This window comes from Plectropomus leopardus, chromosome 11, assembly GCF_026936395.1.
Source record: "Plectropomus leopardus strain MGB_pleo_1.0 chromosome 11, ASM2693639v1, whole genome shotgun sequence".
Lineage (NCBI taxonomy): Eukaryota > Metazoa > Chordata > Actinopteri > Perciformes > Serranidae > Plectropomus > Plectropomus leopardus.
This window is the reverse complement of record NC_142186.1, coordinates 3,596,972-3,624,457: the sequence shown is the minus strand read 5'-3', so window position 1 is coordinate 3,624,457 and position 27,486 is coordinate 3,596,972. Positions and strand designations below refer to the sequence as shown.

The 27,486-nt window shown below is 38.7% G+C and overlaps 1 protein-coding gene across 3 annotated transcripts in view; it reads left to right on the top strand.

The window, feature by feature from the left end:
• The window catches only part of cdk14 (cyclin dependent kinase 14), a 231,510-nt gene that overhangs the window by 94,707 nt on the left and 109,317 nt on the right, over nt 1-27,486 (top strand). For all 3 annotated transcript variants that reach the window (XM_088084957.1, XM_088084959.1, XM_088084958.1), the window contains one exon: nt 14,985-15,108. In XM_088084957.1, coding sequence (XP_087941083.1) covers nt 14,985-15,108 — 124 coding nt within the window. The remainder of the gene's footprint in view (nt 1-14,984; nt 15,109-27,486) is intronic.

Below are 27,486 nucleotides of genomic sequence, written 5' to 3'. Positions count from 1 at the left end.
TAGAAATCCATAAAAAGTACAAAACAATAACCTGAAAATTTTCCCCAAAAAATAAACAATAAAAACAACAACAGGACAAAAGAGAGAAGAGAAAGTAAAATAAACAAATGAAAAGAAAAAGTGACAAATGACCTGAAGAAAATGCTTAAAATGTATATTAATTCTATGAAATAAATTTAAATACATAATTATGAACATAGTTTACTGGACATTTTTCCTTAGCTTTTTTAAAAAAAATAGTCTCTCTTTTTTTAAATGTTCTTCTGTTTATGATGTGGTTCATATCGTCTCATTTGGTGTTCATGGTTTCAGTAAAATGAACTGAATGATTGAATTGTAGAGAATCTTATCAAGGTATCATTGCGTGTAGTATGTCCATACTGACTAAAGTTTAGACATTCATTTATTGTATGTGTGATCTAAGCAGCTAACTAACATTATCTCCAGCAGGTAGCCAACAACCCTTTTTTATATGTCTATAGAATTTCTATAAAAATGAACTGCATGGTAACTAGACTGAGCCTCTAATTGAGCCATACCAGGCTAATAAAACAGACTGGGCCTGTAATTGGGACTGGGCTTTTATTTGAAGTTTTACAGCATGTTGCTTGTGTTATTTCACGATATATGTTAATGAAAAATACCTTCTTCTGAGAGAAGTCAGTCCCAGCCCCTCTCTCAGACTGGCTGGACATGGGAGAGCCTCACAGCTCATCAGACTGAACTCTGCATGAAGCCAAAAAATGGGGGCAATGCACAAATCATCTTTCCCTGCTCTGTATAGAAACGAATGAGGAGTGAAGTCTGGCACCACCTTTTGGCCTTTGGTTTCATGGTGCTGTGGGCTGACACAAAGAGCAGCAATGGGATGTGGAGAGCCAGCGAGAATGCGCTGTAAGAGAAGGGCTGATAAGGAATAAGAATAATGAGATGTGTGTCTCTCTATTTCCAAGGCTGTAGGTTTGCATATGGACAGTCAAGACTTGTCCCCACCAGTATTTTGGGGGGACATAATTGTCCTTACCAATATTTGAGTGACCCTCGATGATCTTCAGTTTAAGTTCTGTACACTAAAACAGGGGACAAATCACATCTTATATTGATTTAGTGAGAGATTTAGTTGATTTAGTACGGGACGATCCCGTACTACGCCTGTGTTGGCAGAGTAAAGTACTCAAAACTGTTTTTCTCATGTAAACTTCTTAGAGCACACAGCAAAAGTTCAAGTCAAAGTCCTGCATTCAGGAGACGTTTTATCAGCATGGTATATTTAAACTTACTTAAAATTGGTTCAAGGTGGAGCTTTTAATTCTTATACGATGCTGGATAGTTTATGCAGCATATTCTAATTGTTACATTTTGTGAGTAAAAATCTGAATCTGCAAAATAACCATTAATATAATGTAATTTTATTCAGACAGGGACAGTGCACAATGAAACATTAACCTTATATTAAAGGAGAGGTGTATTGTACCAGGTTTTGGCAAAGCTGCTATTCTCCACCTGTAGTACCTGAGCAGGTAGGTGGACCAAATAAATTAATGACATAATTTATTCATCATTATTTTGTTTAGAGTCATTGAGGGCAATGATGTCGAGCAGATAAAAACACTGAAATGCAAGATAATAAACAAAAAACATTACAATATTAAAAAATATATAGAGAAAATGTGATCAGTTAAAATGGGCGTGCAGTCAATCAGGAATGTTAACCTCAAAATCAGTTAAAACAGTTGCAATCAGAGTTAAAGAAGTTAACAGTTAAAGATCTAAAATAAAGTACAAAAGATCAGGTCATACAGTTTTACAAACATTATCATCCCCATACCCCACCCCACCTATTCTTGATAAATTGCAAATTTGTGCAAAATTGCAGCTATAAAATGAAGCATTTAGACAAATTTAGATTTAGTTATATTCCAAATTTTAAATTTTGACAGAAATATTTTCATTTTTATTGTAAATGCATATTGGTTCCAAATAACGGTTATCTGTCTCACTAACTACTAATGTTCGGTATCAGTATCGGTCCCGGAAAAAACAATATTTGTCGACCCCTACTCTAAAGTGTACTGCTTCAGAGATATGTGGGATGTTTTAAATTTGCAGAAAATTCAGAACATGAGCAGAAATCTTACTAAAACACGTGAGCTACTCAAGTCCACAGGTTTATCAGTTAATAAAAATGGATTAATTTATTAGTGATATGTAGCGGTGCCACTTACACATTTCAAAGGGTAGTAAAGTAAACTATGCCAACACGTACGTTGACCAAGTAGATATCATTAGGCGCCACGTGTTGGTGTGGCTGTATTGGCATTTAAAAGTCTCGACCCCCAAAATCAGACGACCTGCCTTTTTTAGATACATATTCAGAGGGGAGGAGAAAAAAATTGTCTTACATTCAGGACAATATGGAATTATTCTGTTGTTAAAATGGCATAACATTTATTAAGAAGTGCATTATGACATGCTTCGGACTTGAAAGTCGAAATGACGGGACTGGTTAGTCTTAACTTGGGACTTAAGTGCAAAGACTTGAGACTTACTTGTGACCTGCAAAAGAGTGACTTGGCCCCACCTCTGACAGACTGCTCCTCTGGCTCAGTGATAATGTTCCCTGTTTGTGAGTTGGGTGTTAGCGACATAAATAAACAGGTAGAATTTAAAGGCGTGATGATGGAGTGAATGAGGCCGTGTGATGCTGATGCTGGTGGGGCTGTGAGGATGTTCCTCCACAGAGGAAGGTGGCGGTTCAGGCTGCATCTGTTATGTAACAGCTCGTACCTTTTGCCACCAAGGATTTACATAAGTAATATGCGTTTCTCCTGCTGACAGCAGCCTCGTCGGGATTCAAATGAATAATTTAGGATTATTGGGAGAGTGCAGAACGAGGTGTCGCTTGGCTCCCGCTGACTTTGTTACTTATTGGTGAGACGCCTGAGTTGTGGTTTCTAATCTGTTGATAGGGCTTACGGCTTTGTTCCTGTGCAGTCATGTGATGGAGGCTGCTCTGGAGCTACCCGACATGAATACAAAGGTCCTAATAATCCACCACAATGAGAATGGCATCTCTGTTCTTTTGGTATTATTTAGTTAAGGGTACAGTTAACATTAAATATTACATATGAGCTTTTTGTTGTATGGGTCATTTCTCAAGGTGTGCACTGCATTTCATTTGAAATTCAGCAGCTATATCAAGATTCTGTTGTTACGGTCGCTTCTCACTCCCCCAATAACTCAGAGTAAGCTGAGTTGGATACCCGCTAAAATGCCTTATACGCCTAATGTGATGGCAGTGCACTGGAAAGTTAAACAAACTGCATGATGGGAGAAGGAGGAGCAGACATCAGGGAGGAGGTCTAATGAGATCTGGCATCTGACAGGAAAACAAACCTACTGTAATTGCCAACAAGAGGCTCTGCTGTGGGCATGTTTGTGCTTTTGAAGGAGGAACGTTTAATGCGTTAGTATTGAAATCTCTTACTCTGATTGGTTTACCATTACCAAACTATTTGAAACACCCATCCGTCTGTCCCTTTTGTATGAACGCAATATCTCAAAGAGTACCTTCAGATTTGGACCAACATCCACTTGGACACAATGATAAACTGATTCGATTTTGGCGGTCATAGGTAAAAGGTCAAGGTCACTGTGACCTTGTCTATCTCACTCTCATGAACACAATACCTCAAGAACACCTTGAGGTAATTTTTTCTTTCAAATTTGGCACAAACATTCATTTGGACCGAAACATGCTGATACAGAAACTGTGATTATATTTTGGTGGTCAAAGGTTTAAGGTCACTGTGACCTAACATCCGTCTCATTTTCTTGAACGCCTTATCTCAAAACAGAACAAATTTGACTATTTGAGTCTAAGATGACCTAATTAGACTTTTTCCAGAACTATTGCTGTTATAAGATTTAAAGCCGTTCCAGAACAGTGCAAAGCAAAAATATGGTGAGGGAATCTGTACATGAATCCAGCCTAATTAAATCCATCTGTCTAAATTTTAGCAACTTCAGTAAAACAAGTTTCCTGTGCTTTACATCTGTGTTCTGTTGGATGCAAAATAGTCAATCATATTTGTATTTTCTTAGAACAGAACTCACAAATCTCCTAACTTCATCACTGGTAAAATCCTGTTTGTTATGATCAAGTTAAGTCAGATTAACTTGATATATTGAAGTAACACTTGGAAAGAACAAGATCATTTCACTTCACATATCACATATTCACATATTTAAGTTGCAACAACTTCACAAAATTAGGTAAATGTAGCTAAACTATGAGTAAAACTAACATTTAGATACAAAGTAAACATAACTTAAGACTAATATTTATATTTACTTTTTCAAGGCAATCAGTTTCAAGGATGTTTTAAGATGAACTTATCAGATTTTACTGTACATAGCAGCACACCGACATAAGACTGATGATAACCTTCTCGCTCGTACTTTTCTTATAATTTCATATGCACATATCGTCCATGTTGAGAATATGATGAAGGGTCACAAAGTTTCTGAGTGTTTCAGTGGTGTGAAGTCAGCAAGGAGTCAATTTTGACCCGAACTCGAGCACCATGGAGTGGCTTAATGTCTGTTATTAGTGTGTTTATGACTGACTGAGGAAGTGCACTCACTCAGCCATCTTCCTATTTACTAATCAGAAACATAGAAGCTATTAGTGCCTCCACTGGTGCTAGATCAAATTAGCATTTAGACACACACACTCAGACTCTCACTGCTAATATAATTATTGGTCAAGAAGCAGAGAGCTGTGTGTGTGGAGCTGTGCATGTGTGTGTGTGTGTGTGTGTGTGTGTGTGTGTGTGTGTGTGTGTGTGTGTGTGTGTGTGTGTGTGTGTGTGTGTGTGTGTGTGTGTGTGTGCGTGTGCTCCTGCTGTTTGAAATTGAACATGTACTGAAGTTTCTGCTTGATTCAGATGTTCCGGAGTAAAACCTCTTGGAAACTGCCTTGTTGTGCGGCACCATTAAGTCTTCTCATCATGTACTTGACTGCAGTTTGTTAGCGGTGCTACTGTAATTGAGCCCAAGTGAGTATGACCTCACCCAGACTGCTGCTGAAGTGCTCTTCTTATTAGATTATGTGTAGTCAGCTGAAGGGCCGTGCCTCGATGATATCTCCATAGATCGATGAGAAGCTGACACCCAAAAACCATGTCTGCCAGCCAAATAACTGCTAGCATTTGCTCTTACAATTGCATTACAAGGGAAGCTACTGATAGCACATTACTCATCACTGTCATGTCAGTATCGGGTCATCACAGCAAGCATCTGACACTGAAAATCTCAACAGATTACCAGAATAAATATTGGCATTGAACATTTATGTAAACCATAGATATGTTAGTCAACTTGTTTATTTGTAATTTTGGATCCCCATTTGTTGCTACCAGGGTAGTAACTATTCTTCCTGGGGGCCACACATAAAAAAAAAACATACATAACATACAAACACATAAACATTAACCTAAACTGAAACCCATATACCCACCCAGCACATCCTAGATTACCCTTTATTACCCATCCCAAATAGCCAAATAGTCTTAACTTGTGCTTTAACAATTATTCATATCAACTTCTAACTTCTAAACAACTTCAGAAGTTTTTAATCACAGACTTTAGACTTATTAGAACTAATTATTAGACAGCTGGTGTCTCACACCAAAATCAAACCAGCTTTAAAAAAAAAAAAGTAGTAGAGCAGATAAGAAGGAAATATGTATCTTAGATTTTGGGGTGAACTGTCCCTTTATGGCTTAAAGTGAAGTGTGTTTGCTTCATTGACAGGTCTGACAGTATATCACAGTGAGCTGCATCGGTTACTCTTTTCTCGTCCCCACCTCATCAAGCCATGGCTTTGACAAATATAGATTCTTTTTTTATTTGTGGCTTCAGTTAGTGCCAGTTTCCCAACAAGCAAGAAACAAATTCAGACTTTCAAACACTTTGTCCATGTTTTCTGGTCTTTGTAGTGGTGTTCCAGTTGTCCTATATTTACACAAAGAGGCCCTGCAGAGCTCCACAGCTGCTCATTAAAACATCAGCCAAAGACAATTCTGGCCATATCTGGAACTTTATGGTCCTCAGTGGCCGGTGGCACAGTGCAGGTTGATGCTGTCTCTTGATTCGGCCCATTAAGGACAACACTGTACAGATGCTTAGTGGAAAAGATGAGGGCTCTTTCCATGCCTGCTGGCAGATGGTCCACCATTTTCACTCCATTTAACACTCGGTCGTTTTAGCTCCCCCTCGCTGATTTCACCACTTTTTACCCATTTCAGCAAAACAGCACTGAAGGTTTGTCAGTGAAGCAGGATGTCTGTGTTTTGAGTTCTTGTCAGTGTTGAATTAGCATGATGATGGTCAGAACTTATTGGTGTGGTGATCATGTTGGCAGTGTTGATCATTGGTCTGTCAGTAGTTCAAGATTGTCCTCAACAGGAAAATGACCTTGTTTTTTGTTCAGATACTTAACGTGACCTTTATTTACCTGATGAGGACCTCTGTGGCTGTGCAGATTATAACTGTTATCTCCAAAAAGCAGGGGTGGAAGCAGCATGATGTTGTTTTAGTACAGGTAAGAAGTCAGGGTGGATGGTTGTGTAGCTATAGAAATGTAGATACAGCGTTCTCTGTTTGACCTGCGTCTGCGCCACTACAAAATCGACTGTAACTCACTTTATTCCTAACCGATTTTCATGAAATTGATTCTGTTATAAACATCGGAAAGTTAACATGATAGAGGTCATTTGTTTTAATGAATCTCAGTTCCTGGAGGTGATCTAATCAGCTCTATGACAAAACAGTCATCTCTGAATAGACAAAACACTGGGACATGCAGCTCCAGTTTCTGAATAAGCATCATCCAGTGATGGAGTGTAACAAAGTACGTTCATTCAAGTACGTTAGTGCAGTTTTGAGGTACTGGCACTTTACTTAAATATTTGTATTTTATGCTACTTTAAATGTTCATGCAATTTCACTTAATTGAACGTCATACTGACACTTAGCCCAGCATGTCCTAGCGTTGTGTCACTTTCCAGTGTTTTCAACAAAACAAATTTCCTGAAAATCATTCAGAATTAACCAAGTTACAGTCAATTTTGTAGTGAAATCTGCATCTCTCTATACACACGTATTTGATCTTGACCTTCCCAGTATGGCGCCTGTGCGGATGCATCACAGTGAGTTTAGAGCAGCTGTCATGAGGTATCTATGTTTCTATATCTATGGATGGTTGGACAGCATGATACTTTGACACGGGGGACAGTTTTCCATCAACAGTCAACCTTAACTAAACCATTTTTTGTTGGAATGATTCTGTGCCAGACTAAGAGATGTACAGCAGTTTCAGCAGTGAGGTTCAACCATGGGCCAAAATTTTCAGCATTGTTCAGCATTGGAGCCATCGTACTTTTACAGTACAGGTGCCGTGGAGACGCAGACCTGTGTTTACTCAGTGGTTGCTGGTGTTTTATTTCTTTTAAGAATAAAACTGACATTTTTGACCCCACAGCCATCAAAGCATAAAAACATACATTATACTATTTCTGAGTGTCATTCTGGGCTTTTGCCTTGGAATTTGTCATTTTTCACCAGTTGACTTCATTTTTACCATTTAACCATTTTTCCCTAATCCTGAAGCTTTTAAGCTCAAAGTGCATTCCATATTACCATCTTATTAAAGCCCCGTGTTTTCTCCTCCTTTGTTCTTTGCTGTTTCACTTTGTTTTCGTCCCAGTGAAACTACATGAACCCCGGTGTGCTGCTGTCACTTTGATACATGGCCTCATGCTTCGCTGCACATTGAATATCAGACAAAAGAGCCCAAATTCCCCCCACAGTCTGCTGATAGATAACACAGAGCCGATTCAATCCACACGGTCTTTCATAAACCTTATCAGGATCCAGAGTTGCGCTTGCCTCGGGTGTGATGGCAGTGACTATTTCATCATTAGAAAAAATGCTGTGTGTGTTTATGGGAGCGCTGTTGATGGATTGTAGTGCATGCGGCCCGGTCACTCCTCAGGTGATAGATTATGGTAATGGATGATTTCACTACAATCACACGCTTTATTTGTCCTGCAGTTATGAACCGATAATGCATCATGATTAAACAGACTCTCTCTTCAACACACTCACACATACACTGCAGGGGTCTGCAGGCTTTTCTCTTTGCTTACAGAGCCATACATTCTGATTTACAGAATGCAGCATCAGCTAGTTTTACTGTGGCAAACTTTCACTCAAACTACTTGTTGTTAGTGTCTGCTGTGAGTGTGTTTACAGACTTCAGAGTACTTTATTCCTTTAGAGCAGGGGTACTCAACACAAATGACAGAGGGCATTTCTAGGATTTTAGGAGGTTTTCAGGATTTTGGGATGATTTGGGGATTTTAAGACAATTTCAGGATTTTATGACATTTTTCAGATTTTAGGACATATCAAGGATTTTGGCATGTTTCTGGGATTTGAAGAAAGTTGTAGGATTTTATGACATTTATCAGATTTTAGTACATTTGAGGATTTTAGGATATTTCTCAGATTTTACAATGTTTCTAGGATTTTGGGACGTTTCTGAGATTTTAAGACGTTTTTAGGATTGCAGGACAGTTCCCAGATTTTAGTATTCCAAGGATTTTAGGATATTTTCAGGATTTTAAGACATTTTTAGACATTTCTCGGAATTTAGGACCTCTTTTGGAATTATAGACATTTCAGGGTTTTTAGCACGCATCCAGGACTTCTGGGGCTTAGCTGTTGCATCTGTCAGGGGGTGTGGGGGATCACTGGCACTTTAAAAAAAAAAAAAAGCTCTATTTTGATGCTTAATTTTTGTGTAGATTTTGCCCGCAGGTTGTAAGTTGACTATCACTGCTTTAGATGATTGTAGGTAAAGAAAGGTCATCGGAGTATTTCCAACGGTTAAATGAGGATTAAATTTTCCTGATAGACTACAAACAATAAGACACCACAAGACTCAAAAGAAGCCAAACCCCAGAGCGCAGTCATAGGAAACATCCAATCACTGAGCCCTAAAATGTCACCACCATGCAGCTAATGACAGGGTGAAGTTGGGACATCAATGGGGCACGGCAGTCATTTTACATTCTAAGATCAGTTTACTCTTCATGATGATTATTATTCAGCCTGTGTAGAAAGAGTTGAGGACCTCTGGACGAGCTCTGCTGAGGCTCGAAGAACAAAATTCTAACAGGAAAGCTGTGAAACAAACTGGAGGTGTTGCTTTTGTTTTCAGTGTCTTCTCCATGGCAACAGTGAAATATATTCATGAGTGCTGTGGTATTTACTCACATCAGACATCACAAACACTTGAAAAGGACTTGAATTATTCATTAGCCATGGCCCTGACATAACCCTGTAGTATCAATGAATCATCAAGTAGATCTGTGTGTTTCTTTGTTGTGGAATATTCAAGTTATTATTACAATTAAACTGCCGCCAGCACTTCGGAGACTGGTTAATTGTGAACAATTATTCTGTAATTTATGTAAAAAGATTCAGTTTGTGAAGACTTTGCAAAAGATACATCCAGGAGACCCTGAAGAACGTGTTACAGGTCTGACTTTAGTCGTCAAAATACCATGAGACAAAGAAAAGTTAGTTAGTGAGTTAAAAAAAAAAAACGACTTAAACTATTAATGACATTTAGCCCATTTTTGACGTAAAACTTTGTTTTGCTTGTCTTTTTCCAGGGTTTATAAAAATCTTTTCATTTTTATGGCAATCCTCCTGGGCTGTGTTATTATCAGTTGCCCTTACAGTACATTTTTAAGCAGCGCATTACCCCTATATAGTATTTTTAAACACTATACAAGCATTTTATACATTGTTTCAACACACCAATCACCAGGGAAAATATTGGCATTGTGCATTTCTGCAACACATGGATACTTTATTTTTACCCATTACAATGTAGTGAATACATCGCAACGTTGTGGTTAGGTTTAGGCACAAAACTGACTTGGTTATGATTAGGTAAGAAACATGTTTTGGCTTAAAATACCTAGTTTTGGGAGCAGTCTCCCTGCTGGAAACACAGTGATGTCTCTGTAAAATAGCCAGTTTTGGTGCCACTGTTACTACAGGAAATGCAACGATGTCTTTTCAGGGCATTATCATTATAATGCATCAATATCTCAGTAAAAAACAACGGCTATTTGAGCTGTTATTTGATTCCTAATCAAGACAAACTGGTAAGAATTCCTTTACCTTGTAATATGGACATCAAAACGGTTTTGAAATGTAATGGAATAATGTGCAAATGTGACATACCCATAGTGTACGAAGAGGTAGAATGCCACCTTTTTTTCTTTCTTTTTTTCTTTTTTGAGTTGGATGGAAAGCTCAAATCAGCCTCTAAATAGACCCTGAGGTGAGGTTATTTAGTCAACTGCTGTTTCCAAAGTCAGAATCAGCTTTGTAGAAAGTCTTGCTGGCTTGAGCTTAATATATAATATATTTATAATTTGTTTTTAATTTGACAAGCAATCACTTATGATGCTCTGTTGTGTGCAGCTTTTTATTCTGTGTTTTGTGGATGATGAGCTATTTTGTGTAGTTTTGTGTTAAATTGTCTGTCTTGCGTCTTCTTTGTATCACTTTACATCATGTGCTGTTGTGTGTATGATTTGTCTTGTGTGTGTCTTTCATTTTCTCTCTCTTCTTGTACTTTATATTTTATATTGTATTTTATTATATTACATTTCCATGTCTTTGTGCTGTGTATTCGCTCTGACCTGCAGATGCAAATTAGCTGTAAGGTATAATCTGGTACTGTGCATCAAATGTATGTTTTTTAAACTGTACATGGTCCCTTTTAAATAAAATACATAAATGAAATAAAATAAATTGTCATAACCCATTAAAAAATCAGACTACTGCCTTGAGACTGAATAACATCCACATCAAGGTGTTGCTGCCACCTCTCCTTCAAGTGAGTTTTTTTCACTTTTTATATTTATTTTTGTCCTCTCTTGTTTATCCCTGTCAATCTGTCCCGTCTTTATTTTCCGTCTCATTTTGGTGCTTAATTGGTGCGGTCACACCTTCAACTGCAGGGTTCCTCTCAGAGCATTTTCCCAGATGGACATCTCATAGTCACTTATTACAGTCTGCTGAGCCTGTCTGATGAGCAGATGTCTGAGGGGTCAGCAAGCCAAATGTTCACTGAGTGACCACACGAAGCCCGTGTGACCAGTGAGAGGAATGCTGATGTGAACCTTTTCATTAGAGGCCAACAGGAGTGTAAATCTGTGTACTTTGTCTTGAGAATTGGCCCTCTTGATAACAGCATACAGTGTTATTATTATTGTCAAAACAGTGTGCGTGAACAGCCTCTTTAAAACGGCGCTCAGCACTCCACTTTCCCTCCGATATTAGAATGCAAATGGAACTGAGCTGTTTCAATCGGAGCCGTGCCGAAAAAGAAAAAAAAGCCTCTTTTAAGAAAGGTTTGATGTTTGAATTGAAGAGCTGAAGAGAATCTTTTTTCTCTCTCTTTTTATTACCGTGCAGTTGCGCTCTAACAAGGCGAGGGCTTTTCAGAAGTGTATTTGATATACATGAGTAAGCACACATTTCCCATGCTAATTTTCGGCGCGGCAGTTCATCTCTCGCCCGCCGAGTGCAGGAATAGTAAACCGTTGACCCGGTGACTCCAGATGCCAGACAGGGCCCATCCCTGATTGGGCTCTACGGTGCTTCAATCAGCTTAATTGGCCGGGACTGTAGCATCAGTGAGAGGAGAGGAATGAGAGGAGAATGCTGGAATTGGGGTGAAAGAAACGCTGTATCGTGCACGCCTCATTATTTGTTGATTGACACGTCTGCGGGGGGGGTGAAGAACTGCCAGATCTCAGAAGGAAAACAAAACAAGTTTGATGTCGCTCTGACTTTGGATACATATTAGAATTTTGTTTTTGGAAGCTCAAACCGACAGATACACTTTGTGCAGCATGCATATATTAAAAGCAGAACTTGTTTAGTGGATGCAGTTTGGGTTTATGAGCTCTGCAGTTAGGTGGACGCACATTGCTTAATTCCAGCAGTAAGATAATTGGCTGTAAAAATGTAAATTTCAATGCAATTTCATCTTTATTCATGTGACGTGTCAGCAAAAGCGCATTCATGCATTTTCATGGGTGTTTTTTTTTATAATTTTTTTTATGAACGAATTTGCTCTCTTATTATATTTGTCTGAAAACATCCAGTTGCTTTGTTTAAAGGAGTTCAATTGTTTTAAAGAACTGCAGTAATTGTGTTTTCACCTGCAGTTTTTAAAGGTGAAATACCCCCATAAGCACGCATGAGCAGGAGGCACACAAAAGCTGTGTGGAACAATGAGGGATGTAAAACTGGAACGGCTAAAAAAATGAATTTAACTCTTTAAAATCTGGGCAAATTGACCTGTTTTCTTTAAAAAAAAATCAAAAAGAAATGACCCAAAAACTAGACAGAAATTAGTAGAAAGCACAATAAAAATTACCAGAAAATTGTCAAAAACAAAGAAAGAAACAAACAAATGTTTACAGCTTAAAAACTGTCATTTATCTTTAAAGTAATTTTAAAGATATCTTGATGATAATTGGAAACAGTCATCTGGAAATTTCACCCTAGCTATTTAAAAAAAAAAAAACAAAAAAAAAAAAACAACCAAGATCTGTTTTTTTTTCCCAATTTGCAGGACATTTCTTGCCAAGTTGCCTATCACCCTTTTTAGTTTTTTTTTTTTTTTTTTTTGAGGTGTTTTGATTTGCACTGGGATAGAGCCAAAAACAGATACATTGTTGCGTTACCTGCCCATGAAAAGCTTTTTCTTTTTTTTTCTTTTCCTTTTATTTTATGAGATGTTGTTGCATTTTATGCCAGGATAGTGCCACAAAAAGCGTTTTTATCAGAGATTTTGAGATTTCCAGCAGGGATGTGCCACCAAAGTGGGTATTTTTTATCCTAACCGAGTGGTTTTTATGCCTTAACATAACCACATGTTAAGCACACCATTGTTGAAACGTAATGAAACTTAATGTTTTAACGTTTCTGCTTCATAATAACATTATAAGTAAAGTAAGTAAATATAATGTATCTGTGGTTTGCAGAAACATATAATGCCAACATTTATTCTGGTGACTGCACTGTGTCTCTGCTTGATAACATAGACTGAACATAGAAACAGAATTTTCTTGATGAAGGACAAAGATGTGTCTTTTTCCCTTTGTGCCTCTGGGTCAGAGTTCATCAATTTTAACTTTTCTTGCAGCGCTGCCATCCTGCTTGTGATTTCAGCAGCCGTCACGCTCTTTTCAATCGATTCTCCACCCTTCACAGAGAATGAAAAGGAGGCAGCGGCCCCGCCCAGCTCCGTATGTTTGGTGTGATTTCAGCTTAGTCTGTCACACCTCTGTACATTTCTGCTGTCACTCTCTGAAACACCCCATACTGTATAAAAAGCACAATTCTACACCGAGCAGAATCGATCAAAAATATCATAAGCCAGGATGTATGTAGTGAAGAGGAGTTTTTTGAAGCAGCAGCAGACAGTTTAATGTACCACTTATTCTTTCTCTGAGTCAGCGCAGCAGTTAATTCAGCTGTGAAATCAGACGGCCGCTGTGATGTCCCATCTGTTTGATCACTCTTCAATAGTCTGAGTGTTGGAAATGACGGCTGTGTTCTTGACCGATGGCTCGGTATTGATTTTGGTGTGTGTGCCTCTGTGATGTGGACAGTATGTAAATAATGTGGGGTTCATGGCTGCTCTCATTTGCACCTCAGTGATGAAGAGGTTTCTGTGCACCTCTCTGAGCTCAATATGCCACAACAGAGACATGGAGGTTCAGCCTGAGACGAATGGGATGAATATCGCTGCTCGTAAACGATCCCAGTGTGTGATATAAAAAAATCTGTTTCCACCATGTTGTTTTTACAAAGACTGTGTATCATAGTTATATTTAACCCTTTGAAACCTCAGCAAATTGGCTTCAATTATTTCAAAAGAGCAACTTCAAAAAAATCGCAGCAATAAAAACAAGAAATTAAAAAAATAACTAAACAAACAACAACAAAATCGAGAAAACACACACACACACACATAAACGCGCACCAACAAGAAAATTACCTGAAAGTTTAAAAAAAAAACAGAAAGAGGCATAAGAAAGGAATAAGAAAAGGGCTATAAGAAAAGAATAAAAAATAGGCAATAAACTTGGAAGAAAGTGCTAGTATGCACAGTTTGGTCTATTTGTAACATTTCTGGAAGTTTCCCTGTTTTTTCACCAAAAAAATAAATCTAATAATTTCATCTCTCACCTAAACTAATTTCCAGGTCATTTCTCGTCACCATTTCCTAATTTTCTACAACATTGGGAAACAAACCCCATTTCCTTGTGAGGCATCTCTTGCTGTTTCCCTTTTTCCCAAGTTTTAAAAGACACCAAATTAATTTTCTCATCAAAGAAAAGGTTTTTTCAAAGGTTTTAATACTTGTGGAAGGCGTCTGAACACAGCACAAGAGAGCTTATCAGTCCAGGTCTCAAAGGGTTAAGAAAGTGCTAAAAAAAATAAAGGAAATGTAAGAGTTTAAATAACATAAAATGTCTACATTTTTGTTTGTTTGTTTGTTTGTTTTTTTGTTTTTGTTTTTTTTATACCTTAGATTCCCATCAGCGAATTTTGTGGTCATTTTCTTGTCACCTTTTTTTCACAACTTTTTAATTGTTTTTAATGTTTTACTTTTGGTATTTGCAGGACTTCTATTTCCAAGTTGCTGATTGCATTTTTTTTCTCATGTACTTAAAAGAAATCAAACTATTTTCTCAGGTTTCAGAAGTTTAAATGCTTGTGAAAGGTGCCTGAATGCAGCACAAGAAAACTGTTGTTGATACAGGTGTTAAAGTGTTAACTGTTCCTTCCTTTTGTTCACTTGTGCTTTTTAGCTGTTCCTGTTCCAGTTACTGAGAGGCCTGTCCTACATCCACCAGAGGTACATCCTTCACCGTGACCTGAAACCACAAAACCTGCTCATCAGCGATACTGGAGAGCTCAAGCTGGCTGACTTTGGTGAGTAGGCTGGTAACTGGTGCTGTTTTTTTTGTGTTTCTGCAAAATTTAGGAATAAATACCCCCTCTGTGCTTCAGTTCTGATGTGATGACAGAGTGACACAGTTACTGTTGAACTTATCAGTACCAATATGCCCACATTTTGATCAGAATCTACACAAATCTGCATCTGCTGTTGTCATGTTTTCCTACAGGAGAAGCAAAGTTTATTTTTAGATTTTCCAGGAGTTAAATGGCCTTTGTTTAAGGCGATGAAACACTTTCCACTCAAATATGGATCAGGGTGATGGTTATAGGTTATATAGTGAAATATCCTTTACAGGACAGTTTGTGACTGTTTTCTGAATTTAAGTGTTTTTTGTTATTCTTCATGACTGTATAGTATTGGCATTTCTACATTTTTTGGTAACACTTTCTATGAAGACCACATTAACGTCCATATATTCAATTTTTTTCGACAAAATGATAATACATGGGCTTAAATCACAATGAAATAAAACATACTGCAAGTATAAAGTATAATTATTTAAAACCGGGGGTGTTTCCAAAATTTGAGGACATTTGGGGCTTAGTCCATACCTTTGTAGGAAAAAAAAAATCACCCAAATTTCTGGGTGATTTATTTTTTCCTTTAAATTTCAGGGTAATTTTAAAAAAAAGTTTTGGCATTTTTCTATTTCTTTAAAAGTTTTGGGTTTGGGTTTAAAATGTTTGGTGATTTTGTAGTTTTTTTCTGATGATTTTTTAAGAAAATATTTTACCCATGGCAATAATAATAATTAACAATATTTGTTGCTTTTTTTTTGGGGGGGGGGTAATATTCGTGTTAATATATGCATATATTAACACATATGAACAATTTCTCTTGTTCGATGCTAAATGTGTCAGAAAATCATTTTTGTGTATCTCTGTCAAAATTTTTTCACCTCTTGTGAAATGTAAAAGGTGACTCGTGACTCAATTTGAACTCGGGGGGTTACATAAATGTATCCAATCACGTGATTTGGGGTGACCAGCTAACCTTGACTATTGTATAAAACCATATTTGACTTGTTCTTAATATGCAGCTTGTAATAGTAGAGCAAACAGAGCAACTTCTCAGTTATACGTGTGTTTGGATATAAGTCAGTAAACACTTATTTACGTTTTCAAAGACTTTGGTTGAGATCTAATTGGTTCATGTCGCCCCTCTGCAGCCTCTGCTGACATAGTGACAGGTGTGGGTGGTACAGGTACAGTGAAAAGTTGTCTGCAGCTCCGTATCCATGCTGTACTTACAGAAGATAAAAACTCTGACCTCTGACTTTAAGTCGACCATGTCATCCTCTTTGAAAGCATTCTGTGGGTCCAACATGTTGTCTGCCATGTTCTTGGTAGCTATGAGGCATCATAAGAAGACACAGATTGTCTCAAAAGACAGAAATATTGTGTAGTCTGATCCCAGCATCATGGGAGTCTTAGACCTGCCATCTTGGGGGGAATCCTTTTACTTTTTGGCCCCAGCATTTGGGTGGCTTTGGATGGTCTGTTGGTGCAGCCATCTGTCCAGCACTTTGGCCAAGATCACAATATCTTAACAACCAGTTGACCTGTTGACCCTTTTCTTTCCCTGACTTTTCATCTAGTGCCAGAATTTCCAGTTGATGCAAGTCATTGAAACCAAAGAGCAGATCACGATGAAAGTGAATGAGAACAATTATACTCCCATCTATTTTGGGTAGACTGTGTGTGTGTGTGTGTGTGTGTGTGTGTGTGTGTGTGTGTCTGTGTGTCTGTGTGTGTGTGTGTGTGTGTGTGTGTGTGTGTGTGTGTGTGTGTTAGGAACCCTCCTAAAGTGGCACCATATGGCTTGGATCCATGCTCAGTAAACACTGCTTACATGGGCTGTCTGGCATCCTGGGGGGCAGAAAATCCAGCCTTCTGTACACACCATCCACCCCTCCATCCATCTGTCAGTCTATCTATCCATCCATCCGTACGTCCATCTATCCAACATTTGTCTGTCCATCCATCCATCCATCTATCCACCCATCCACATCCGTTTGTCTGCTCATCCGTCCATCCATCCATCCACATCCGTTTGTCCACCCGTCCGACAGTCCATCTATCCATCTATCCATTCGTCCATCTATCCATCCATCTGTCTGTCCATCCATCCATCCATCTATCCATCCGTCCACATTCGTTTGTCTGCTCATCTGTCCGTCTATCCATCCACATCCATTTGTCCATCCGTCTGTCTGTCCATCCATCCAGTCTTCATCCGTCTTTCCGTCCATCCGTTCATCTGTCCGTCCATCCATCCATCTCTCCATTCATTCATCAATCCATCCATTCATCATTCGTCTGGCCGTCTATCCATTCATCCATCTGTTCTATCATCCATCCATCTATTCATCCACATCCATCCGTCCATCCATCCATCCATCCATCCACATCCATTTGTCCATTCATCCATCCGTCCATCCATCCATCCATCCATCCACATCCGTCTGTCCGTTCATCCGTCCATCCATTTATCCACATCCATCCGTCCGTCCGTCCATCCATTCATCCACATCCATTTGTCCATCCATCCGTCCATTTGTCCGTCTGTCCATCCATCCATCCATCCATCCAATATCCTTACGCCCTCAAACCTTCCTTCCTCTCCACCATCCATCTTCCTCCATCCCTCCATCCCTCTGCCCAGACAGATTGGGGGAGGAGGAAGGTGGCAGCTTCATCAATAATGCAAACTGTGCTTTAGCGCAGAAACATTACTGCGAGGGAAATGAGAGGGAAAAAATAATGGACAAAATACCAAATGAGCGAAAATGAAAATCCCTGGCCTATGAGTGTGTCGCTGGAGCTGTGCTCATCAACAAACACGCACAAACACAGAATCAGCCTTTGCCTCAGGGATACCAGATGAGGATGGTGAAGGCTGCCTGTGTGTGTGTATGTGTGTGTGTGTGTGTGTGTGTGTGTGTGTGTGTGTGTGTGAGAGAGAGAGAGAGAGAGAGAGAGAGAGAGAGAGAGAGAGAGAAAGATTGTGTGGCCGCCAGGGCTCCCTGTGGTCTCGGGGCCTTGGCAGCAGGAATACTAACGGCTGACAGCTGAGGCCCGTGGCGCTGGTTGGGGTAAAGGAGGGAGACAGAGGCAGAGTGTCAACAAAGGAGGGGCTGAGAGGGACAATAAGAGGTGGGGACACTCAGTGTGGCTGAGGCTGTGTGCTGATAGGACGGAGGGTACAAAGAGGAATAGATGAGGGATGTTTGCAATGAAGATGTATTAAGATAGGTCATGGGTCAGCTGATAAAGTGACAGTTGTGGAGTGTATTAGAAGCAATAAAAAGTAGTCCCTCCAGTTCTTGATTTTCTCTCCTTTGGTGCTCATAAGTGCTTGTGCTCTGATCAGTTTGTCCATCCAACTTTAGAGCAACAATTAGTCTTCCATGAGACATTGATTATGGACATTTATAAGGTCACAGACAGTAACTCCTAACTAGAAGTATTGCTACATTAACCCTATGAAGCCTGATTAAATCAGCTTAATTCCTTCAAAATTAATGGAAAAGCGTCAATGATCAACTTAAGAAAAACTGACCAAAAATTTGCAACAAAAAAAATAAAAAAAATTTACAGGAAAATTATTTAAATATTTTCAAATAAATAAACAAATAAATAAATAAAATTATGACCTGAAAAGCTGCTTATAGAATGAAATATTTTTTTTAATAATTAACTATTTAATAATTATAAATACAGTTTTTGAAAATGTCCCCCCAGCTTTTGTTTTATAAATAATAATTTCCCAAAACCACTAAATTCTTGCAAATTGCAGAACAATTCTTGCCAAGTTGGTCCTTGTCTTTTCCCCCCAAGTTTTCCAACAAAGCAAACCAGTCTGCTCAGATATTAAAGGATTAAATACTTGTGAGGGCGACTAAACGCAGCACAGGAAAAGCTGGAAAACTGGAAAGCAAAATATGTCAATTTGGGAAAACCTTCAGCTACTCTCAATCAATGATGAAAAATACCTATTTAGGATCTTGATAATTGCAGCAATGAAACAGAGACCCAAAGAGTGAGAAAACAAACAAAAAAAAGTTACTCACAAAATAAGGAATATGGAAGATTTGTTTGAGAAGAGGTGGATGACGGAAGATAAGAAACTATAAGTACACCATAAAAATGTATGCCCAGTTACAGCCAAGCAAACAGACGGCCATGTTACAGAGCCTAGTAGTCATTTCTTCCTACTATTAATTAGTCTGCATCTCTTCACCTCCTTTTTTCCTCTTTCACTTTTTTATTTTGCAGATATTTTTGTTATTTACATCTTTTTTTATCATTTATTTTCCCTTTGACTGAAAATTTTCTTTGTAATAAATTGCAAAACGAAAAAAAAAAAATTGCATTTTGTGTCACTGAATCCAAGGCAACAATGGCCCACTTTTAATTTGACTTTTTTTTTTATTCATGTGAAGAACATTTAAATATGAAAATAGCTTTGTTACCAATCTAGTCATTTGGCAACCCCTGCCCACAGGATGGCACTCTGAGGCCCACCAGTGGGCCATGGCCACCGTTCAGTGAATGAGGGTCGCTGGCATAATGAAGTCACCACTGGCAAAGCTCTAATATTTAAAAATCATCACTACGTTTTCTGTTGCGTTCACAGCTTTCCTATTGTTGAGTGTAATTACATTTTCAGTTTGTGATGGCTGCTGGTTTTAACTTAGAGTTTTTAGAGTTGTTTATTGGTGTGCCCTGCATCCTACCTAATATGAGCAGAGATAGACTCCAGCTGATGCTACACTTTACTGGACTTCCCATAGGCCCATTGTAAACAGATGGTTCCCCCCAGCTTTACATTTCTGCTGTTGAGTATGGAAACTACTTCAAATCATTTCATTTTAAAGTCCAAACTGTTACATGAAATAAATGCACCGTAGACTACAATGTACAGATACATTCAAAGGTTCATTCTTCTTCATGTGATGTCACTAAGACTTGGCATGCCTAGATAAAAATGAATGTTTTGTTTTGGGTTTTTTTTTAAGATGGACATCATTAACCTTTTAAAAAGTGTCACATGTCGTAGAGTCTTGCATCAGTCAGTCACCAAAAAAATGTCCAATATTTGTTATATATTTAAAATTATGTTACAGAAAAAAATATCTCTATAAAATTGATTTTATTTGTAGCACTTTCTGAAGGCCACGTTCTTGTTTTCAGGTAATTTCCTTGAAACTTTTTACTAATTCTTGTTTCGTTGCTCATTGCTTTCCTCCCATGATTTTAAAAGAAATCCAGTCAGTTTGCTCAGGTTTCAAAGGTTTACAATAATTTATTGGTCACAGTTTTAATGGCCAAAATTAAATGGGCTACTTTGGGGTTAATTTATAGGGAATTTTTCATGCCACTGAACAGCGGGTCAATGTCAGTAAGAGGTGTGGACAAGAGCCCAACAGCATTGACATTTTCACACTTATCACAACACCAGTGACTTCACTTCATGCCTAAAAGATGGCCAGCTCACTTTAAAGCGGTAGATAATGTGCAGAGGTGAGGATCTGTGCAGAGGGGCGGGGGTGACTGAGTGGGGAGGGCTGCTTTCTCATCAGCCTCAGTAGCCAGAGCTGCTGGTTGTGGAGTGGCTCCAGATGCTCCCCTCTGCTCCTCTGTGGCTTTACTCACTTTTTAATGAGCTGCACAAACAAGCAGCACATAAGGAGCCACGTTTCATATCAAGGACACAACTAATGGAGGCCAACTTAAGCGGCGTGTGGGGGGCCATTTGTATTGTTTGTTTAGTGGAGCTGCTGTGTAGATCAGAATCACTGCATCCCTGTTGGAGTACACACACATACATAGGGCCTACAGTGCAAAAAGTGTATCCTATGAAATACCACGTGGAGTAGACCCGGCACGTCTTGTTTGTATTATTATATTATTGTTTAGTATTTGTTTTTAAAACATTGATAAAAAGTTTTACTTTCTTCACCTGCAGTGTCTCCCCTTAAAATCACGGATAAAAAAAAGCCATGAAAGACAAAATGACCCAAAAATTTGCAAAGACATTATCTTCGAAAAAGTGCGGAAAAATTATAACAGTTTAATAAAATAATTTTTAATGTTATTATGATAATTTAAATACAGTTTATCCCTTCCTTTTTTTGAACCGATATTTTTGCTTTTTTTACCCATGCCTTTGAAAAAAATTGCTTGGGTTAAAGGTTTAAAAACTTGTGAAAGGGGTCTGAAAGCAGCACAACAAAAGGGATGTCACTTTCACACAGTTTATAAGGTGATTTGCTAGAGGCATCTGCTATTATTCATTATTTGCATCATGCACGATAGACATTAAAAAAATATACAAAATCTATGCAGCAGTAGCAGAACTAGTCTTTTTTTATTCCACACATTTTCCTTCCCCTGTCAAAACCTGGCACCTCTACATTACCTATAATGCATCTCTGCTGCCAACAGTTCAGCAGTGCTATGCTAGTGGTGGTCGATATAGCCTTGAGCCAATAGCCTCTAGCAGACATGAGATGCGTGTTACAGAGGTCTGATAAGCTCAGTTCTACATCTGCAGATTTCCTCTGAACCCTAGTACTCTGGGTACTTTTCACTGCAAGTAGTGTTACAGGGCAGTGTTGTAAGTGTGTTGTTTGTAGCATGTGCATTCACAAGAGGACATACTTACATGTTCCTTAGTGATGCTATACAACATGAGCTTTGCTGATATTTGTAACAAAGGAAATGCACTGAAAATCTTTGTCTTAATGCCTTTTGGTGACGAGAGAGCAATCTTTGCTGTATGTTATTGAAGTTTTTCTTTGGAGCCACACTTGTGCTGGCAACAAGTGCACATTGTCGTCACACACAAACGACTTTAGCCTTGAGGCAATTTTCAGTTGACAAGTGGCTAATTATAGCAGCGGATGAAGCAGCAGATGAGCATTGCTCATAGCCCACATACTCCATAGCCTCCTGAGACAGACAGAACGTGTCCATGGTTGGGACGGACCTGCTGAAAGGCTGCTTGTGTTTGCACTCAAACACTGAAGCTTTGCCATATGCTGCCAGCGTCCATCGCCAACCAGGAGCACAGGCTGCGGTCAGCCGCCAGAAACCATATCTGAGCCTCATTCACACACAGCGTGACAGAGCGGTGTGTGTTTGGGACTCCCAGGTCCTCTCCGGTCACCCGGTCAGCCAGTTCTACTCATTCAGAGAACAAAGGAACGTGTCTTTAGCCATCGTGCTGAGACATACTTAATAAATGTTAGCATGCTAATACCTCAAACTTAATTGGGGAGTGTGGTAAACACACGTTACTCCATCCAGCTTTTGCAGGTTCCTTTCATGGGCAACCAGCCAGAAGAACATCTACACTTCGTCAGTTGATTGATTCATCAGCACACATGTTGTAGGGCTGAGATGACTTTTCATTATTGATTAATCTGATAATTAATCACTCCCTATGAAATGTCAGAAAATGGTGAGAAATATCTAAACACATAGATTGTTTTATTAAGGGAAATATCAAAATAACAACAACAAATTGAATTTGGAAGCTAGGACACAGTGAAATAGTTTTTAATTTTGCTTTAAAACATGACAAACAATTAATCAACTATCAAAACAGTTGCCAATTAATTTTCTGTTAACTGCAACAATGATTCATAAAAATACTTTGGTTGCAGGTGCTTTTAACTTTTTGAAACCTGAAAAATAATGGCTTGATTTACTTAAAAAAACATGAGGGCGGGGGCAAGCAGTGTAACAAGAAATGGCTCCAAAATTAGCAAAAAATGAGTAAAAAATTACACATAAATAAATAAAATAAAATAATAGATAAATAAATAAGCAAAAAAAAACCAAACTTAAATAAATGAAGTAATCTAGAAAGATAATAATAATATGATTCTCAACAATGGCTATTACATTAACATAATTTTAGATATTTACCTAAGAGAAGTTTCTGGACATTTTTCCCTTTTTTTGATAATATCTAAAAATCTGCAGCAATTCATTTTCAGATTACTTCCCTGTCACCTGTCACCTTTTACTTTTTTAAAAATCTTTTTTGCAGTTTGCTGGACATTTTTGTCATGTTACTTATGATTTGCCTGTGTTTTTGAAAGAAATCAAACCAGTTTTCTCAGATTTCAGAGGATAAAATGACTGGGAAAGACTTCTGAACACCGCACATGAAAGTTGATGCGGGTGTGAAAGGGTTAAAGGAGGTCATCAACAAACATGCACACAGTCACCTGTGCAGCCTTACTGCAGAGGTTTGTGGGAGATTGCAAAGACTGTTAAGAGAATCCTGAGTTTATCTCAACATATCTGCGTCTCTTCAGTGAAAGTCATTAGCAGGCATCAACTGTAAGTCAAACATGTTGAGAAAGCTAGCTCCAGCTTAACAAGCACTGATTGCATTAGACTGAACATACGTTCAGTAGTCGTACTGTCACTCAGTGCAGCTAAAGCCAGCTACAGTGCACTGATGTGTGTGTTTACTTCCTGAGAAGTTTCTGTTGCTGTGTGCTGAATGAACAGCTGCTGGGATAATGATGTGTGAGGAGTGAAGCAATGTGACAATGGAGCTGGAGGAATGTTGCAGGCACCCGGAGCAGACTGTTTGGCTCTCCCCAGCGTGCTGTACCACCCAGCGCCTCGCCACCATACACGGATACGTGTGTGTGTGTGTGTGTGTGTGTGTGTGTGTGTGTGTGTGTGTGTGTGTGTGTGTGTGTGTGTGTGTGTGTGTGTGTGTGTGTGTGTGTGTGTGTGTGTGTGTGTGTGTGTGCGTGCGTGTGTGTGCGCGCGCGCGTGTGTGTAACAGGGATGTGGATTGTCAGAGGCTGCAGATGGTGTTCTGAAGTCCAACAGATGAATGAAACCTACTCATGTGTATGTGTGTCTTAGTCCAAACCTGAGAGCAGACTGAAACAAAGTGCAGGGTTTAACACAGAGGGAGCAGAAATGATGGTGTGTGTGTGTGTGTGTGTGTGTGTGTGTGTGTGTGTGTGTGTGTGTGTGTGTGTGTGTGTGTGTGTGTGTGTGTGTGCGTCCGCGCGTGCGTGCGTGCGTGCGTGCGTGCGTGTGTGTGTGTGTGTGTGTGTGTGTGCGTGCGTAGATAATGACCTGACTGGTTTCATGTAGCTACTGTAATGCAGAGCTCATTACAGTCCACTTTGTGTTGGGAAATGAGCTGGGACAATGGCAGGTGGTGCACTACACACACACACGCAAAAATGTTGGATTTAACCCTTTGAAAGGTGGTGCAACATCACTTTTCTTGTGCTGCATTCAGTATTTAAACCTTTGAACCCTGAACAAAAGACAGTGAGCACTTTGGTAATAAATGTTTTAGAAATTGTAAAAATAAATACAAAAATAAATTAATAAAAGAATAAAAAATAGTAGATTTAGAAAACTGTTATTAAAAGGCCAGTGAAAATGTCTAGGGAGAAAAGAAAAAAGTATACATTAACAATGTTTATGATTATTATAACTGAATATTTGAAATTATGTTACAAAATAATTATAGTTTTTCATAACTTTTTCCAGGCATTTACTAAACACAAAAAAATATTTAGTTAGTTAGTTGGTTAGTGTTTTGCTTTTGTTCTTTGTAGTTATTATAGTTCATTTTAATGTATTTATTTTATTACATTAATTTTCATTAATTAATTGACTGAAATGAACATGTTTCCCCCCCAAGACCATGAACATGCAAACCAGTAAAATTATAGTGAAAAAAAGAAAAATAAAGAAACAGAAAAAAAAACAGTCAAATCAAAAGTTCGAAAAGGAGTAGGAAGAAGTGAAAACTTATCTGACCCCCCCATTGTTCATTAACTAATAAATCTACATATGCTTACTCACTTGAAAATGTAACTCATGAATGCAAAAATAAATAGAAAAGAAATATATATGCAAACACACACACACACATATGTATTATATATATATATATATATATATATATATATATATATTATATATAGATATAAATATATATATATATATAAACATACGACTATATGTAATTGTAACCAAATACTCCCTACAAAATAGAATACAATTTATAAACAATTTATCATATATACTATAATTTATATATTGAGTTAATTTGTTTTCTATGAATATATATATATATATATATATATATTTATCTATATACACATTGCTCATTGCCTTCTTTTTACACAGGTTTCAAATGGTTAAAGAGGGGAACACATTTTTTAAAAAACCTTAATGTCCAGCTGTACCAATCAAGCATGTGTAATTAATTGAACACTCATAAAGAAAATAGAAGTATCAAAATTCTCAGTGCCAAAGGTCATATCTGAGAAATAAAATACCTGATTACAGAGGCTGCAGCATGCTGTCTCTGTAATGCTGAATCTCTTATCTGTCTCTTCAGTTTGACCCCTTCCTCAGAAAAAGTCAGGTGTTGTTTTCCTCTGAACAGCCGAGGACAGCAGCGTTTACCTGCTCGGGTTCCTCATTCATAGTAGATGTGTGAATTTCATCTGCAGCAGAAACACTCTGCTCTCCCTGCAGCAGAGTCTGTCTTCACTTTGTGTTTTTGTGACGTACAGATATACACATATTTGTCTGCACATTTAATTTGTCATGATTTTTAGAGAGACATTGCTGTTGAGTTTTTTAATGGTATTATTTTGGAGCTTTGAGCAACACAAGCTTTGTGCCGTCTAGTTCTATTGTATTGGAGGGAAGGCAGACATCTCTACAGCCGATATCTCCAACACTCGCAACAAAACTATCTAGACTGATAAGTAGCACTGCAGGTGTCCATATTTAAAAGGGTTAAGACAAGCAGTAGTGTATGCTAGTTTGATGATGATATATCGGGGAGCCATGATGCCCAAAAATGAGTTAAACTTCATTTTGAAGAAGTTTATTTTGCTCCCAGTGGAAATATTTCCCACGGTATCTTAAATAGCTCCTGGCAGGACACAGTCCATCTCTCAATCTGCTGCATGTTGGTGAGGAGGAGGAGAAGCAGCCGAAGCTACAAACTGCTTTTAAAATCCAAATGAACTTCAAAAGAACAGTGGGCTCTTTCCCCCAGGGACAGAGACTATTTCCATCTATCTCTTTGTTCGTTTACTCTTCCTCCTGTTTCCCTGCAGCCCTCCTCTCCTCCTCTTCCTCCCAAAACTCTGCGACCCCCGGTGTTGTGTGTGAGATAGTGATGTATAATTCACTGCTAACCTTCATCACAGCAGCTACCTGGACAGGATGGCAGGTCATCTGGTGGACTCAGACAGATGAAGGAGGCTGAGGGTGTGTGTGTGTGTGTGTGTGTGTGTGTGTGTGTGTGTGTGTGTGTGTGTGTGTGTGTGTGTGTGTGTGTGTGTGTGTGTGTGTGTGTGTGTGTGTGTGAAGCTATAGGTCAGGGCTTTGAAGTATTATCCTCCTCTGCAGGTGGACTCGGGGGGGTTTGAAGGGGCAGGTTAGGGCTCGGTCATTTCCACGCCAACATCATGTTGCCGCTGACTTACCTATAGGACACTTTGCAAGGTGGTCCAAATGTGAAAGCACATGGAAACCACCAACCAAACCCACTTCACAACTGCCTCCTTCACTCAGTTTGATTTGAACTTGATTCGGTTCGGTTCGGTTCGGTTCGGTTCGGTTCAGTTCAGTTCAGTTCAGTTTAATTATTTGAGTTATTTCAGTTTTATTATTTGAGTGCAATCTGTGTTGAAGCAAGTGTTAAAAACATAATAAAAACACATAAAGCACAAACAGTATGACACAGAAACATACAACAGCTGATGCAATAACACCTCTTGTAGCGCCTGCTGCATCGTCCCCATGGGAGCCAGTTCCTACTGACAAGCACATAGCCATAGCATCATGTGACCTAGAAAAGCAAAAAAAAAAGTGTTTCCATTGCAGTTTTGTGAAATTTGACTTTTTTAGAATTGCCTGAATTACCATCTCATGTGAGCACTTTGAGCACTACAAGCTGAGTGCCATCTATATATCAGCAAGAAGGCTGACATCTCTACAGCTGATATCTCCAGCACCCTGCAACTCACACTTAAACAATCTAGACTGATACATAGCATTACAGATGGCAAATATATCTTTTATCATTCGGGCAATAATAAGAGTCTCTCACATACAGGGTGCCTGCAGTGGAAATAATAGCCTTTAAGTTTGAGCGGGCAGATGGCGTCTATTCTACCTTAGACCAATGTGGACATTACAGTGCTCAGCCGTGATAAATGCCGGCTAAAACGCCTTTCTCCTTTGAGTGTTCCAAAACGAGGAAATGTTAAATATGCCCCCCCTCCTCTCATTTATTCTCCCCTCTACCCCTCTTCCTCCCTCACA